This window comes from Eurypyga helias, unplaced genomic scaffold, assembly GCF_000690775.1.
Source record: "Eurypyga helias isolate BGI_N326 unplaced genomic scaffold, ASM69077v1 scaffold19484, whole genome shotgun sequence".
NCBI classification, from domain to species: domain Eukaryota; kingdom Metazoa; phylum Chordata; class Aves; order Eurypygiformes; family Eurypygidae; genus Eurypyga; species Eurypyga helias.
In genome coordinates this window covers 3,047-21,120 of record NW_010245853.1, presented here as the reverse complement: position 1 = coordinate 21,120, position 18,074 = coordinate 3,047, and the positions used below count along the sequence as shown (strand labels likewise).

The 18,074-nt window shown below is 42.2% G+C and overlaps 1 protein-coding gene across 2 annotated transcripts; it reads right to left on the bottom strand.

The window, feature by feature from the left end:
• Positions 1–1,139: 1,139 nt before the first annotated feature.
• ARFGAP1 (ADP-ribosylation factor GTPase activating protein 1) lies at positions 1,140–17,632 on the bottom strand. Of its 2 annotated transcripts, XM_010150217.1 has the most exons (13): positions 17,573–17,632; positions 16,553–16,662; positions 14,978–15,149; positions 13,694–13,794; positions 12,842–12,928; positions 12,076–12,172; positions 9,318–9,374; positions 8,350–8,382; positions 7,017–7,046; positions 5,114–5,170; positions 3,443–3,502; positions 2,207–2,277; positions 1,140–1,743 (listed from the first exon to the last, which is right to left on the bottom strand). In XM_010150217.1, exons 1-13 carry the CDS (start codon positions 17,630–17,632, stop codon positions 1,389–1,391), a joined length of 1,290 nt encoding a protein of 429 aa, XP_010148519.1. In that variant the 3' UTR covers positions 1,140–1,388. The 2 variants fall into 2 exon arrangements, with proteins under 2 accessions (XP_010148519.1, XP_010148520.1); XM_010150218.1 differs by lacking the exon at positions 7,017–7,046 and having other exon boundaries at positions 2,207–2,283.
• Positions 17,633–18,074: the final 442 nt, after the last annotated feature.

Sequence of the window (18,074 nt, the reverse complement as noted above, 5' to 3'; positions counted from 1 at the left end):
GAGCTCACTGTTTTCAGGCTGAGTGGACATTTGCAACCCACCCCCAAAATAAAATGGGATACAGAGGGCATCTTTGTCCCTAAGTCACAATTCTTCTGTAGACGTTACGGTTTGTGTCATGCAAAGCAATCTGTTGGGTCAAACCGAGACATAGCTGAATCTTCTATTCCACTCCTTAAGACTGACAAGGAGTTTCTGAAGTTTCAAAAATAGTATTTCTTGAACAAGATCCAGGAAGAAAATGTAGAGAAATACATGATAGAAACAGAGATACAGTTTGACATAATAAAGATTAATTTGGAAAACATCTGCTTAATTTTACTATGAAATCCAGACATCTACTCATCTTGAAGGGGCTTGCTGCTAGCCCCCCCCTTCCTCAATGTTCTCATTTTTTCCACCCATTTTTTCTTACTGGAATCTTTTTTTTTTTTAAATAAATTTGCTTCACTGCCAAGTTGTCAGACACATGTCCAAAAGGCCATAAGCAGCAAAGAGGTTTCAATTTTATCAGAATAGATAAAATAGATGGGTAGAAGGAGGGAAGAAAGAGAAAAAAACCAGACTATATAAAAGACTCAAGCTGGGAAGAGGGTGCAGGGAAGGAGGGAGAACACCACAGCTTTGCTTTTCTCTGTGTGGAAGAGCTGCACTGTGCAAACTCTTAACCCACTGAGCAAGAAGAGCAAGTAGAGCCTTTCTGGATATTCCTCGACAGCTCAGATCGAAACTACAAGTTTACAGACAAATTATCTAGCTCTAGATTCCCTATTAATTGTACGGGCAGAAAATAAGTTTTAAAAGACTAAAAAAAAAAACACCAAAAAAACCTTAAAGTTTAAAAACAAAAGCTCAAATAAAAAGTATATATAAGACCATCTTGAATTGCCAGACTTCACACGGTCAGCGCAATCCATAAGGCATCTGAACTAGATCTATCCAGCTGCAGTTTGCTTCTCTGTAATGGCTCTCTCTCCACGAGACCCTGTCCTTTGCACTGAGCACCTCGGGCCACCTCACGTTACACGAGGACGAATACCTAGTCACCTACAAATGCAAGGATGAGGCATGGAAGTGTGCTTGCACTGATTTCTTCCCTTTGAACATTCGTGTTAAGAAAAATCACTGTACTCAGCTTCAGTAGTGCAAGGAGAATACAGTTACCGCTATGCTCAAAAAAAGGGAGAGCCACCTTTATGTAATAAAAGATACAGATGCTACCTTTTTTTTTTTCCTAAACTGGGATAGAAGAAAGGAGAACGAATGGGAAGCACAAAAGTAACAGATCAGCAAGGTCAACCAAGATACTCCAGTTGCACGTAAAATTTTCTCCTCCATCAGCCAGCACAGCCTCCCCTTCCTAGCTGTGCAAGACAGGGTTGACAGTTCTACCAGTTCTGGTTGTCCCACCCATCATCAGCCGAAGACGCCTTTTTTGTTGGCTTAGGAGGTTTCTTGGTCTTGCTCTCCCCTCCTGTGTTTTCCCAGTTGGTCTCCCAGTTTTCCCAACTGTCGCTGTTACTGTTCTTGTTGTTGGAGACTGTTCCTGAGCCCCACACGTCCCAGCTATCGGAGCTCTTCTTCTCTGTGGAATTGTCCACATAGGTCCAGCTCTCACTGCTTGGAGATTTATGAGCTTTCGGTGGATCTGAGTTGCCGAAGGTCTCCCAGAAGCTTTGATCTACAGCATTGTTCTGGTAGCCCTCCCCTCCACTGTTCTGGTAGCTGTCTCCCTCAGCTGGCCTTCTATCGGGGCAGGAAGGAAGGCAGAAATGAATTAGTTATGGCAAACAAAAATAAATGACCACAAGAAAACTATAATGCTACTGCCCTTTGCTTAAGCAAAAACTGAGGATGAAGGCAGAACAACTAAATATATTGCTCTGACTGGTGTAGGCTCACCTTTTAACTCACAGATTTTTGTTAACAGCCTTACTTACGTGCCAATAGGCCCAGGGTGGGGGGATATGTATTTTGAAAAGTTTTAAAACTACAGTGCCCTGCACTATTTTGTTCTTGGTTTAACAACTGTCATGAACAAACAGTTTGGTTGAATTCCTCCCATATGACATACAAAGGACTACTAGCAAAGACAGAATGATTTCTTCATATTTAAAAATCACCTCCTACTACTGTACTGCAGAAAACATTCAGGAGATACAATTACGTGCAGAGAGAGAGAGAGAAAATAATAACAAAAAAATACCTTTCAGAATTATCATCTTGTTTGCCAGAAAAAAAAGTGGTGACGTCTCGCCATCCCTTACTTCCCACTCCCTGAACCTAGAGGAAAAAAACAGACACTTCATTCATCTGGGCTGAAACAACATCGCTTCCAGGTCCAACAGCAAAGGCCACAACATGTTCCTCTGCTTGTTCAGATAAAGAGAACACATTTCATCAGAAAAATTTCACTCAACATAGCAGTATTTTTGATGGGCAGTTACATGGTTGATGTAAAGAACATATTTAACAGCATCATGCTGCTGGAAGATATGAAAAGCAGGTCAAGTTTAGCTTTTTCACCCAGTGTTGTCAATAACAGCTTCTGAGTTCTCTCCTTGACGAAAGTGCTGGAGTTACTCCTCATACAAAACTAAATTTAACGACAGCACTGATGTTACAATTCATGTAACTAGTGTTTACATTCCTACTGCTATACAAAACTACTTTCATCCTGCTTCAACAGTATTTCACTGCCCATGTAAAAGAGGCCAAACGTTGAGTTCTAGAATAAGCACGACTGCTGGGCATATCCTTTGGGGTTATTGTAAAGGACTGGTGTTGGATTAGACAGAAACCCTGAAGTGACACCTGAAGAAGTCACCATTCTAAGTCACAGATACAGAGGATGAACCCCAGAATTCAGATTTAAAAGTTACCAGGCTCTACAGAGAACAGGTAACATTTGTTTTATTCCAATATTCCCCACATTTAAGGCACTAAGCTGGTACATGACAGAGCTTCCAGTGCTGACTTTCGCACTGCTAGGAAGACAGATCCACCCAGGAAACAGGTATTAGGTTGTGCAGGATTTGGGTACTCGGCAGTTGCAGGAAGCACTTACCAGGTTACCACAGTGACAGCAAAGAGACAAAGAAAAGAGGTACAGACTGTTAGTAGGTGTAACTGTACAAACGTAACGCAAGCTGTCTCCATATTCTCCAGCAGACATTTCCTTTTTGTGCCTGGGACCGGCTGTCCCATAACTCTCCACCATCCCCGCAGTGAAACTATTACGAGGGCTCACCACAGCTGTGTACCTTGGTAACACCCCAGCAGAAGTACTGCCTACTGAAAATTACACTTCCAAAGCTTCTGTATTCCACACAGGCACAGCCGAAAGCTGCATCGTGAGTTTCTCTCACTCCAAACTTTTCGTAAGAATATGGAGACTGGCTTACTGTTCGGCCTCCTTCAAGGCAGGCAGGCCACTTCATACCTTGCTGGCCAACTGGGACACCCCCACGGTGACCTCCTCAAATATTTTCCCCTCTTTCACCTATGTGAATCAAAGTATTGGTAATTAGTCCTAAAACAAAGCAGTACTGAAGCCTTAAGACAAGCTGACTTAAGAACTACAACCAAAAGGTGTAAAAATTACCCGCAAACTGGAAGCGAGTCAAAATACAATTGTGTCAAAACTAACCAAGTTGAGAAAGTGACATGTATTCCATTGATCTGTAGTGGAGCAAACCTCAGTCCTTTGAGGTTTGTGGGAATTTTCTACCAATACAGGCAGTTTGGGGAAGGTATCGTTACACTAATGCTGAGCTGAAAAACACCAGTACAAATACATCTGCAAAGGTGACATTTTATAAATATATTTTGCTATATAAAAAGATTCGGTCTGGAGAGATTAAAAACCTCTCGGATCCATTTTATTCTCAATCTTTTATACATGTTTATTGAAATACTAAAAGGTTTTGAACTTTGGTCAAGCAGAATACAATTGGTGCCTTTTACCCATTAATAAATGGCAGCTCTTCCAAAGGAAGTGACGATATAACCACGTGTGTGCCGGGCAGTGATCACTGACCACGTACTCCAGACAGCAACACTTGGTTAGAGCTAACAGCTCAACAGCCTGAGGGAAGCAGAGCTGGTTTTTTTTAAATAGAATGCAACCTTTCTCATTAAGTTGTCCTACAAAATAAAAATCAGCTCAAGGAAGTGCACCCTAAAAATAAGGCATCTAAGCACTCTGAAATAAGTTGTGAATGATTCCAGGGATTAGGAAACCAATTAGAGTCTTGTCCTGTGATCTGAAATGTTACGTATGGAATGCTGAATTAATAAAGGTAATGCAGGATAAATTAGTCTGTAATGTGATTAAACCATTCTTTTCAAATCAGTCCCTACCCCAAAGTGGTGGCACTGCTTCTCTTATGGGAGCAAAATTAGTCTGCTCTATCACAACCAATATATTTTGGGAAAAGGTACATAGAGCACCACATTCTCCGGAAAGATTTCATCAGCATTTTGGAGCTGATCCAAAATTCTAGAAGCACAGAACAAATGCATGCCAAAAGGTTTTAACTGGCTACAAGAATAGTCTTAACAAATAGCACATAAGGGTTGCATGAACATGTCACTTTTATTGCTAAGTTGTCCCCATTCACCTTAAACAGTTTGCCCCAAACTCCACTGCTCCCCATAAGGCAGCAGATGAACCACGGTGGCTCGGGGATGCTTAGCTGAATGAAGCTAATGCTGGCAGGCAGATGGGGAAAACACCAGGAACGTCACACTCAGATGCTACTACTAACAGTTACTTTTTTTAAATAACTGATTGTTGTATAATTCAGGGTGCATCTTCATCTTGTACTATCTTCCAGAACTGAAAGCATGAAATTCATAAAACAGGTAAGGGGGAAGAACGCGAGACACTTGTGGACATGGGAAAGCTTGGTGGAGGGATGTTACCCTCATTCACCTTACGTTGCTACCGTACCAGCTTCGACCTGTTTGTGTTTCCCCTTTGCTACTGCGCTAGAATGTGAAAAACCAGAAAGATGCACTGACAGAGTGGGCAGTTGTGGCAGGAGGAAACAATCACCCCCTAAGTCAGCATAACCATGTTCTGCAAGTAATGTACTGGTTCCAGAGTTACCTTTTCCTGTGCAGGTTTGAGAACATTTTCATTTAATGTCTGACCTAACTCTGATGCCTATTTAAAAGCAAAACAGAAACAAAGTCAGTTATGTTTTCCCTTTAATAAAAAACACCCAAAAACCACAGCCAACATCTTCTGCAGGCTAATTTCTCAGCAGTATCTCCAAAAACACACGAAGCCTTAAGCTTTGATTCAAGCAGAATGAGCTGAAAAGCACACAGAGAACAGTGCTGCAGAACACATTAAAAGAAAATAAATTACAAAGAGATACACATGGCAGAAGGTTGTGGGAGATGCCCAGAGCCCAAGCAAAGTCTGACCTTGCCCTGGAAGCAGCAGCAGCGGTTCAACCAGCAACAGCCCAGAAGATGGGTCCCCAGCTAATGCTGCAGCTGTTTGGAAGAACTGACCTCATCCACTCTTATTTTTCCTTACTAATGGAATTACATCTTTTGGCCCACTCTTCGCAATTCTTGTGTCTTGCAGTGCTGCTACTGTCATCTATTAAGAGCCCAATTGTTTCTAAGCAATACACAAGAGGCAAAGCTGTGACAGAAGATTTCTGTGATCTTCTCTACAGCTCCAGGTTTGCAGGGAGGAAAAAAAAAAGGCAAGGTGAACTTCAGAGATCTGCTGCAATCCAGCCAAGATGCACGTCAGAGGTGTCTGTATTGCAAAGATGTAAGCCCCCAGTGGAAGGCACAGAATTACCTCCATAAGAGGCTGACAGGGACAGCAGGGATTGCTGATGTTTCGTGTCCAATCATTCCTTCCCCTACCACCGTAACAACCCTCTGATTGATTTAAGCTTTTCTTCAGAATTTCTGTATTATACCAAATTAACCCAATTAATCCAAAAGGGCCAGTTTGCTTGCAAGACAGACATTACTCCTAAAATTAGCAGAGACTAATGAAGTTTCACTTCCTAAGGGTTTATCTCTTATCGCTAACATTGGTTAGGGGGTTAGCCTTCATTCATACTCTTCCTGGGGATGGAGCACCTTGAGCATCTTTCTTCCACACATTCCCAGGTGTCCAAAAGCCTTTTCCTTAGCCACAGCACTACTAGGGTCTCCTCTTTGTTCAACCACTATTATCTCCAACACTTCTACCTCTTACCAGTTCAAAAGTTATTTGAGAAGACAAAGGTAAAAGGTAACCCCATTTCCACCTGGTAAGAAATGTAACTGAATCCGTAAGGCTCGTTTCCCTTGGAAGTGAGGCTAGAAAGTGCTTAAGAAAAACAAGAAAAGGGTTTTTTCAAAGATAAGTCTGTTCAGAGACTCTGTTCGGAGTCAGTTAACTTGGCAACCTGTTTCTGTTCTACAGTGAGGAGGTAATGCGCTCAGACTAACAGTTCATGAATGCTGAGTGAAGTCACTGCCAGAGTCAGGAAGAATTCTCCTGTTATCCCATTCACTCAACCACATAATGCTGTAAATACAGAAAGGAAAGATTTGGGTACAATCGTGTTTCCACCTGAATTGCTTCCTCATCTTCATTACTGTTTAATTTAGGATAGCATCTACACCACCACGACAAATGCTGCAAACGGAGCATTTACTAGAGGGCCTGCCTCCAGACAACATCCCAGGGTAGTTCTTGGTAGACTGCATTCCTGGGCCAGGCATGCAAACGGAAATCCTGGCGTCACCTGCGTTCACAAAGAGCACGGACAACAGTACAGTATGTTTTCTGAGAGCGCAGAGCTTGGATATCTCTATCCAATTTAACCTATTTTAAATAGGTTTGGAAAAACATCACTGCATGAAACACAGCGTTACTCGAAACAGGTTTGACTTAAGGCAGAAAAAGAAAAGACAGCTCAAGAGCAAATGCACATATTCAGCACGAACAGTGACAAGGAGTCCATGCACAAGAATATATGTGAGGGCGTTACCGGCTCTGGCTGCTGCTTGTAGCCCCAAAACTTTACCCAGAAAGCAAAGGAGAAAGAGCAAGGAAGGTAGAAGCAGCTTTTAGCAAAAAATTGGCAGCATTTTTCCAGGCAAGTTAAGTAGCACAAACCTTTTCCAACTTCAACATCTACTGACAAGGCAAACAGTGAATACGTTTGGTCACTGGACACCAAATATACTTTGAAATGATGTATCACATCAGAAAGATGCTACAGAGCAAAGGAGCAGGTTTCAGGAACCAAATTTAAGCGTCAGTAACACAGCTTAGAGTCTGCAGCACCACGTTGTTGCGGTCCTTGTCAGTAGATGTGATGAGCTTTTACACTTAGTATCATATTTACATTTGCTAATACTACTAAAGGAAACTGTTTTCTAGAAGGGAAACTGTGGAAGGGGTGGGGGTCTCGTACAACACTGAGTTTTTCTTACGTAAGCCAAGCAGCAAATAAAGCTTCTAACGACCAGGTCTGGGTGCTTTAATAAGACATTCCTGTTGCAAATCATGCCCAAGTTTGGCTTGCTCTTTGGAGTATTAAACCCTGCTGCATACAGCTGTCTGAACACCAACACCTGCAGCTTAACACTGGGTTGGAGCAACAGCAGCCTCTGCGCTTCAGGAAGCCTGTTTGTGTAGCATCAGCCTGGCATGAGTTACAGGGAGTTCTCCTCTGAACTACATCGTACATCAAGATACGCAAGCCCTCTCTCACTCACAACCTTGGCACGTTAAGATCATATATAACACATTTTTATATTTGAATCTAAAACATTTCCATGCAAACAGATGTTGCTTTTGTCAGAGCTCTGTGTAGTTCCAGTCTGACTGTCTCTGTTTTAACCCTAACTTGAAAGGGAAGATGCTTTTGCAATTGCTACTTTTTAAAATACACACAAGCAAGTTAATTTAGTAACAATATTGAGCAGTTCACATTTGTAATATTGTATTAGGCTTTAGGAATGATGGCTTCCATTATATCACCAAGGAAACTCCTTCAAGACAGATCACATTTAATAAAGGAAGGATATTTTATGTTTGCAAGCATGAATTAAGTGCTTTTTAATTCCAGTGCCTCTCCAACACTCTGCTGTGTGTAACTGCCGGGTGTATCACTGTTTATTTCTTGCTTAATTTGATCACTGCAGTTGATGGCAATTCCCATGGCAATAAAAATCGAGAACCTAAAAATTACAGTGCACTATGAAGGACACACACACTGGTCTGTTGATAATCAAGCCTAAGTCAATTGATGTGGGTAAGTACGTGACATTTAAAGTCAGTTACAGTCAATAAGACAGAGATAAAAATATAATCACCTTTTGACTTGCTTGAGATCCAAATCTGGTAGCCTGTGAGAAGAAGCAAATACATTCAAGTTTGCTAGAAATAAAACCTTGGATTTTTTAATTCACGTGTTTAGAAATGCTGCATGATCCTCTCCAAGATAGATGGACCTTTGCCAGAATTTCACAGTGAACAGAGAATGCCCATATCACCACCTCTGGCATTCCAGACTACCCTGGAGAAGCATCACTTTCTCAGCTTGTAACAGGGGGAAGAAAGGGTCTTCAATATGGACAAGACCTTGGTGAGCCAATACCTTTGTCTCTCTGCGTCACCCAAAGTACGAGATGACTGTTAAAGTCTGGAAGAAGACTAAGCAAAACCGACTGTGATGCATTATTGTCCCAAAAACATTTAATCTCTTCCCACCATCCTCTATGTAAAACGTAGTAAGTTTTTTATTTCCTCTGGCTTCAGCCTACAGTCAGCTGAATGACTGTCACCTAAGTGTGTGGATTTGCAAAGCGTGAAGACCCTCCCTCAGGTTTTCCCAAAAAGTGTCCCTCTGCCCAACAAGCTTTCTGTTTAAACTGACAAAAAACAGCTGTAGTAGAGAGAAATCCAAGGAAAGAAAAGAATATAAAGCCATCAGCAATTTGTAACTTGGTATTAAATTTCTGCTGAAGAATGCAATTCGGCCTTATTTGGCACAGACCAAGATTTCTGCTTTGTAAGTAAATTTTTTCTTTGTCAAGGGAGTATAAAAATGGCAGTGGAGCTCTTTCTCGACACTTACACCCAGTGGACAAATTTACAAAAATGCCCACCCAGAAACACGAGCAATAGTTGAGGCAGGGATCTGCATTCAGCGTGCATCTATTTCATATGCCGTAGGCAAAGATACACAAAGGGCGGAGTTTTGCTTGTCTTGGTAACATACCTCACTATTAGAACCTCTGAGTTCACAAGAATTACACCGAAACGCGTTGTGTTTACTTACACCCTCTTTAGCAGCTGAGGCAATTTTGCTTGCTCCAGTTGTAAAACTGCTCCATCCCTTTAAAAGAAAGGGAGAAAGCTGTAAGTTACATGTGAATGACAGTGATTAACCAAGTGTTCACTATTAGGTGTCAAATTAAATCAGTGTGGCCAATGCAGCTTGTCCTGCAGTCATAAGAACTACTCCCCAGTAAGAGCAAAAACTAGTCTCTCACTCAGCTGCAATATAGTGATGAACTGCCATTATTTGTGTAAAAACAGCTGCGATTCACCCGAGTGCTTCAGTTGTTATTCTACTGAAAATGGTTATGTGAAAAAAAATATAGTGATGAACTGCCATTATTTGTGTAAAAACAGCTGCGATTCACCCGAGTGCTTCAGTTATTCTACTGAAAATGGTTACGTGAAAAAAATTCCTCTTACCCCCAAGAAAAGAGGGGAAAAAAAAGACATTAAAAGCTTAGTAAACAGGGAATGGCTCTTCAACAAGTAGGCACTGAATGGGGGGTGGGCAAAGAGCAGCTAAAATATATGCCTGGAAAAAGCTAAAGTGAAAAGAAGAATCGGTGCTCAAAAATATGAGGCAGCAATTCATAAAATACCCACTCAGCAATTTTCTCTTTCATAATAAAGTTTCAAACTGCTTTTTTCCTGCAAACTTTATCTTTACAAAAACAAAAGAAGCAAAGCTTTATTTTGCCCCATTGGTTCTTGGGAGATCTGAAAACCATTAGGCATTTCTTACAAGACCTTTCTCTAATAAATGAGAAAAGGTTTCTTCTAATTACTGATTGTCAGATACAGGTTAAGCAACCAGCTAAAAGAAAGCTGAGTGGGAGTGTTTTTCTAATGATTTTGCTTTTTAACAAAACCATTAAGAAAAGCACTTCTCAAACGTTCAGAATTCAGTGCTTGTTGTTAATAGCTCATTCATCTAGAAACTACCCAGCAAAACAAGTGGAAGAAACCCCACCATACATAAAGGAACTTTAACCTGCCTGTGGTTCTCCTTGTATATAACATTATACCAGATAATACATTATTTGTATAACATTACCTTGTAAAATATACAAGGAGATAAACAGACACAAAGTTTTTCTCTTTGCAGCTCCTCACCACCTAACTTTAAGCTGTGCTACAGAATCTTTCAAACAGTGCTAGGAACACAAGGTTGATATCCACGGCTACCACTGCCTTTTATCAATTCAATTTCCATCAAAGTGTGGAAGTTTTGTTTAAAATCTGGATGCTTTGGTAATTTCCACACAAAGGCCATAAACAGAACCTTTTACTCACCACCCCTTCTATCTAATTTGACTACGCCACCTATTTAGGTTGAGTGTCTTTTTAGAAAAGCAGCAAAAACTCTTTCTTGCCTGTCCTTTTGAGGTCTCTCGTTAATTGTCCTTAGTGTCCTGTGCTGATACACTAAGAAATAATCATGTCACCAGTCGCAACAAAGGCGGCGTGATGTGTCTCATAGTTTTGATGTTACACAGAGTCTCAAAGGACTCAATACATACGTAAACTGCAGTCAACATCTGTTCTTTAAAGAACAAGTCGGATAGTCCAGTCAGTGTGAATTCTACAGCAGACACCCCAGCAGAAAATAACGTATATAAAAGTAGCGTGTGTGGGGACAAGCAATCAAAGGCAGTGGAAGGAAAACGAGTTTCCTCCCTAGAACGAATATGCATGTAAGTATTCAGTCTCGGTATAATAAACCTAAAATTGCGCTGTAGTGCGTACCCGTGGCCACGAGAGGGCATTTTAATCACAAATTTCCATGAGATCACGCATTCGAGTAAAGGGCTGGCAGTAGCTCGGACAGAAGTGTCACCTCTCCTTTGCTGTCCTCAGCACATCTGCCATACACTACAGACCTGGTTTCTGATCGGAACTCCCTGGCCTACCTTCTATGACACACCTAGAAGATATTCAGCAGACCTACACTGAGCACCCTGTGGGATACTGCTCAAGCATTACAATAATGTCACTAGAACACAATGGACAAAGGCATCTTAAAATCCACAAAAACAAGCAATGGAAGCTGGTGTGGGTATTTAGACCAACAATAGGATGAGGCTCTACAGAAGACTACCAGCCACCAACACTGGCAGAAAACCTCACTGCATTTCAGAGTGGCTGACTCCCAGACACCGCTCAGCGCTGTTACTCTGCAGCCTAGCAAAGCCCCAGTATGTCCCTGCTGCCTCCGACTCGATTCCCATTTTCCTTCAACAATGCATCTTTCACTATCTCTACTTTAACGGTGACAACTGTTCCACCATATGCTGTTACCTCCTCACACGCTGTCACATACATTTCAAACGTTTTCATCATTGCTCTGGGCTCCTGGCAGCCACGTACTCACACACTTCAGCTGTTTTTCACTGAACACACCTAATCTGGTTAATCTGTTTAGAGCATTACCAGCCTAACTGCGATTCCCAACAGGCAACTACTTTTGTTTTCCTTCCAAGCCCTGCTCAGTATCAGTTCTTACTCCATTTCTACATCCTCATTTCCTTATTTACCAGACATAATTCCCAACTTCTGCTCAAGCTTCTCCCTTTGCTTTGCCTTTTAAAGTCCACCAGTATCTTCTCCCTCTTTGAGAGCACAACCAATACTCTACATCTCCCTGTATCCACCTGCAGTCTTTAGGTGCTCCTCTCCTTTTCTGTTACGGGATAAAATGAGATAAACCAGAAGAAAACAGTAACTCGGGTCACGGGAAGCTTCAAGCATTTCCTTACCGAGTACAAGGAAGACATAGCGTTATTCAGGAAGTCGTCCTCTTTTTTCGGAGGGTTTACGGTGTTTCCAAACCCCACATAGCGATTCTCTTGGCCACTACCGTAAGGAAATGAATGAACAGTGTCTGTGTTAGTTTTTGTCTCACGTTTAGTGAATGCATGCTAAAAAGCATGAAGGAATGACAACTGTTTCACAGACTTTGAAATACACCTGGAGAAAAGCCCTGAAGCACCTAGCACCCAGAATAAAACCCACTCACTTCAGAAAGGCACAACACCACCAAGGATCCACGGGGGAATCCTCACAAATTAAAGTGGTCCCTATGCAACCTAATGTGGTCTCAATGATCCTCCAGGTTTAACCGACATCAGAAGTCGGAGTAAATCCTAACAGTGATACACGAAAATGGGAAAAGGGAAGAAAGAAGAAAACAGTGTTACCTTTATAAACACCCCTGTTGAACACAAATCATTTTAAGGTATTCTATACACTAAAAATGCCCTAGTTTGGAGCCACCACAGTAACGTTTTGGAGTTACCAGCTCTTCCTCCAACGCTACTCAAACATTTTTGTTACACAAGTGCACTGAGGCACTTTCCTTCCCCTTCCCCTCCATCGTCCATCATCAACATATTTTTAATACTAAACAAGATGTAACCATTAACCCGTGAATCAGGATCACAATGGTGCAGCTGCAGTATAACATCTGAGTCTTTGTCATGCTAGAGGGCCAGGCACTCCAAACGTTAATAAATATTGCATTACCCTTGGTAGGAGTTGACATCATCATTTAACCAGTCTTCAAAAGCCTTGTCAGAGGAGGCAGTTGCAGCCTGCGATTGTCCAGCAGAACTAGTGAAATGAAAGATTTAAGACTCAAACTGTGTAAAGCAAAAAGCACTAGCTCAGCAGTGCAGCTCAACATATATCATCATAATACAAGTGCAAAATTGATTATTTCTTCCGCCTGTCAAGTAGAGAACTCTAATGCAACCACTAAAAGCCACTGGAGTATTGAATGGATAAAGTAACAGCACCCCCAGACCCAGACAATGCTACTCAGACTACGGCTAGTCCCTGAGCTTGCTGGGTGATGGCCAGGCACGAAGTGCTCGTTCACTTGATTTACAACTGCTTTTTCAGTTAACTTGACTCTTTAGTGCAAAGAGTAACAACCACTACATGCAAAAGCAGAAAACCAAAGCTGCTGCGGTCCAGCTTTGACGCTCCCGTTAGTCATTAATGCCATAAGGAAAAAGCCTGCTTCTTCCCTGGCATCGAGTCACGAACTGAACAGGGCTGCAGCTCAGGCAAGGCTGTGACACACCGCGTGTGACCCGCTCGATGACTCGCCCGCGGTGCATTACAAGTCAAGATAAAAACAGCACGGCCTGTCCTCTGCTCTTCCTCACTTGTCTCCGCTATGGTTTAAGGTTCAGGTGGAGGAGGTGGGAATTACTACAGAAATTAAAGCTCTGCTACCTCATATTCCTTAACTTCAGGTAAAGAAATGCTTGTTCAGACACCTCCGCCACCAGCACAGAGCCAGCAGGCATTCAGACGCGACGCTTTGACCCTGCTGTTACAACACCAAAATTAGATCCCAAGAACACGCACCGATGAGCGGAAGAGAGAGACTGTTTAGGCTGAGGTGGGGTCCAGTTCCTGGCAGGAGAAGTTTCAATGGACCACTCCTTGCCTTCAGCTACTGTAGCTACCTACAAGAGGGAGGAAAATAATCAGAATGCTAGGTCAAAGTTTCCATACGAGTTATACCCCAGTCCCGTAAAGTTAAGGGCAAGTAGTTTTTCCAGTTTGCTGCCAGCTACACAGATCAATTCAACTGTGTTTTCACAAGAAATGGATTTTTTCTTTCCCCCCCAAATCTCAGGCTAGTAACGTTGAATTGAACACTGGTTTTATTTCAGGCAACTTGGGTTTGAAGAGGACAGACTAGGTTAATAAAGAAATGAGCACTAATCACAGTAGTGGAGGAATAGAGAGGTGAATTTCTACTCTAGCACAGGGCAGCTAAAGCACATACACAGAATTTAAATGTTCTCTCTGCTCCTTCTAACAAAGGGCCTGAACTTCATCCCTACATCCCGTATGGCTCCTCCAATCCAAGCCATAAATTCAGCAAGTTAATACAAGATTTCCAGAGGCCCTGCCACAGAAACTCCGAAGTTCCCCGTGCAGTTTCACATACTAAAAGGCCTCCAGCACAGAGCTCATGAATTCTTTGCTTTCATCAGGATACTCCACTTTAGCCAGCCATCTCCTACTCTTAGCAACCTCCAAAGCTCAAAGAGACAAGGCACATTTCAAAGCTGTGCAGAAACCCCTGCAAGCTCAGAATGCACCTTCTTACTGCTCCGGTGGCAGGGTCAGCATAGAAATACAGCATCTTTGCAAGTCTAAGCTCACGAGTTCAAGGTGTTTGTCAGCTCAGTTTTGGAAATTCCAAAACCCCCACGAAATGCTAATGCCCTTACAATTACTAGATTATTTGTTTATAGGCCTGCCAGTGTCTGGAAAATTAACTTATCACTTTGTTACTATATACACAAAAGATTTATCCACAATCACTTTGGATCACACTGTACTGCTGAAGTAGTAAACTGTCTACGGTGGACTGGGACAGCTCCACTAACTAGCTGCAACAAATTGCAGCAGTGAAAAATGAGTGCCCTCAGCTAAATGCAAGAGAGAAAGCTTCTACAGAAAATTCCTGCAAGAGCTGGGAAGAAGCACTCCAAGACTCCTCCCTTTCAAGAACCATTTCAGAGGTTCAAAAGGTTGCCACTTTCCTTCCTCCCCCTTCAAAAAGAAGTGCTTACAAAGTACTTTGATACTGTCAGATAATAGGGAACGAGGACCCACACACAGAAATGAACTTACCTGATCCCTAAAAAGAGCCGCAGCTTTGCTGTTGTACTTCTCTTGCATTGACCAGCAGGGATCATAGTCATCTTGAGACTCCAAGAACTCTCGAAATTTGCTATTACCTCCAGCCTTCATTTTCTCCAGCTCAATATCCTTCCATTTGTCCATGGTTACAGAACGTACAAAACTGAAAAGCAGTTTAAAAAAAAGAAAAATTAAAATCACAGCTTGTTATAATTCCCTGCTAGGTTAGCAGGGACCAAAACAATCCAAAACCTTAGGTTGCAACCTATCTCAAAGGTTGGGAGTACAAATATGTTAGAGAACACTTCCCAAGTGTAGAAAGACAGAGCATCCTAAGATGGTCAAATCCTCACTGAAATGTACTAAAATGTACAGCATTTACTGGCACTCAGACAGCCAGCAGAAGGCAAGTGACAGAAAAAGCAGCTTTCTTCCAGTCCAGAAATCAACCTAACCCACTCCACAGAAGAAACTTGTCCCATATTTCTTTACTCTGCTATTTTCTTTTCCTGTCTATTTTCACAGCTACACCTAAACGACCGGTGAGGACACCTCCTGCGCCGCTACACGCCTCTGCTCGTAACAGCCATCAGGTACTGACCGCTCAACTGTTCAAAACAGCCCACCCTATAGCCTGACTGCATCCCAGGGCATTTATGGCTGCAGTTACCCTACTGTCAAACACACAGACACAGGGGGAAAAGTGAGACATCACCTTCAAGAAAGCTCTTTAAACCTCGTATCTTGCCTGATTTCTCTCTGCGTGTCCCTAAAGAAACACCTTTCTTCACACCCTCATCTCAGTAATTTCATTTCTTCTTTCATGTAACATATAGAATAGGTCCAAACTCATTTCCTATGCAATTTCTACTCACTAATGAGCTTCAAATCACCCCTTGAAAAGCAAAGCATTTACTTATGAATGGCCTCCTTGCTTTGGTGATCTCCCCCCTGGACTTTCTCTCCCTTCCTCATTTGAGTAACTATCCCATCCTCTGCCTCTGTTACATATATACACACTGTGAGTCCTCGGAACACATAACATTCTTATTCCATAGACATCAATCTCAGTTAAGCATGTTTCTTGGAAAAAACCCACCCTATCATTTCTATTACGAAAATATTGAACAGAAGAAAGCTGTGTTGTACACTCGCATACACTGCAGAAACATCTGTAAGTGTGCTGTGACTTCTTTTGCTCAACTCTCAAGCTGCTATAGCACTGTTTCAGTTTTACTCGATGAAGACGATACAAGATTAAAAGAATAGAGTACAAGGACTTGTGCAGTATCACCAAACACCACCCCACAACCTGAAGATGTAACTAGAGACATTACTTTTTAGAACTGGGCATAAGGTAGCAGCACTGGTGCAAGCACACGCCCTACCTAACTGCAGGTAAGGCAGAGAGTAAATCTCACTTTACAGAGGAGCACGAAGCAAAACAGCCAGTGAAATGTTGGATTTGAGACACTCTATGACCTTCTGAAGCAATACATTCTGTTCACAGCCATCATGCACCCTGAGGTAACCCAACTCAGTCCATCCTCTGCTCCAAAGGCTGACCTGAGGTGAACTCCCAAGCCTCGGTGTTTTCCTGAGCACTCCAGACAGATCCAAATTCCATAGGTCACACTCACCCACTGAGGGTTAAAGGCACCACATTCGAAACAGACCTGCGAGAGAAAAACGATTGTGTCTAACGCTCAATCATCCCTTGTCCATCTGAAGTTTCCACATTACAGCTCAAAGAATCAGGTCATGGAAAGGTTACACACAAAATCATTTCAAAAGGGAGAGTTCTTGGAGTTTGGAAACACCTTCCCTGACAGCATAAGCTTCCTTCAAGTATTTATTTATGCTGCATGGGAAGCAACAGTCACTAACTTGCCTGACTTGGGTTATAAAAATTACTGTGCCGACTACCAAAAACCCGTGAGGTAAAGCAGATGAGGGAGTTGAAATTAAGGAGCAAAAAAATTCAACTTGATTTAGTTTCCAGATTGTTTAGAATAAGAAACCAAATTGAATTCTTGACGTTTCCTTGGCAAAATAAAGATGCAACATACAACGTTTGGAACATTAATCAGTCATACTACAGCCTGGCACTAGATGATGGCAGATCTGAACAGAGGTTTTCCTTAAAAACAGCTTTATTGCTCTTACAACTGAAGCTCTTAGGACTGGAATCCCCATTCAAGGTTCAACACACCGCTATAAATAAAACTGAAGCTGTCCACGGGCGATCACGTTCCAGGCAGTGTATAACCAAGCTACTTGAAATAGGCCATTTTAATTAAGCTTAGCCCAAGACATCACTTGTTAACAGACTCCAGGGGTTACAGCATTCCTAGAACTTCCGAAAGACTTGTGTCAAATATGCTGCAATTTATTATGATACAGACATGAGTAAAAGTTCCCAGAACTAACACAAATACGAGGTACCCACGCTTGCTATTGCCATTAATCAGCCATACGAGTCCTACACAACCAACAGCTGCAGCAGACCTCAACACACATCTGGAGGAGGCAAAAAGAATATCCAGTTCTACACAAGTAAGGTAAAGAAAGTTGTAATTTTCTCACATTGTTCTCATCTTGCGCTCTGACTTCCTTGAGAACTTTTCTTGTTCTTGGACTCGCCATGATTCTACAAAAGGGAGAAGAAAAAGTCATAGTCAAGGATTTGATATTGCCAAGATGTTCAGTACCTGACGGGCACATCTCTGTGGAAAAGAGTTTGCATCAGAACCAACTGCAGGGTGGGGGAAACCAAACAAAACACCAGATATCCCCCAGCCTTCCTTTTCCATTTACTTTGTATATCTGGGGGATTTGGTCATCTTCATTGATTGGAAATGTATAACTCAGCCCCATCTGAAAAGGGGGTGGATGGTGATAAACATCAAACTCTTCCCCAGTGTATGCTGCACCAAAACAGACTCCCACTGGATGCTGCTCCCAGACCACCCGCCCTCCCGTCTGACAGCACTTTATAATCACGTGATCACACGTGTACAGCGAGCAGACCCAAGTGAAAAATCACAGGAAACCTTACGCTTAAGAGTGCGGAAAACATTGCTAAGAA

Bases quoted from the DNA above. Each gene is read 5' to 3' on its own strand.
- ARFGAP1 (XM_010150217.1), bottom strand. From the start codon at position 17,632: ATGGCGAGTCCAAGAACAAGAAAAGTTCTCAAGGAAGTCAGAGCGCAA. The intron at 15,150-16,552 runs GTCAGCCTTTGG...ACTGCTTTTCAG, and splicing joins GGCTTGGGAGTTCACCTCAG to TTTTGTACGTTCTGTAACCA. The intron at 8,383-9,317 runs GTAAGTAAACAC...TTCTTCTCACAG, and splicing joins CCTCAGCTGCTAAAGAGGGT to GCTACCAGATTTGGATCTCA.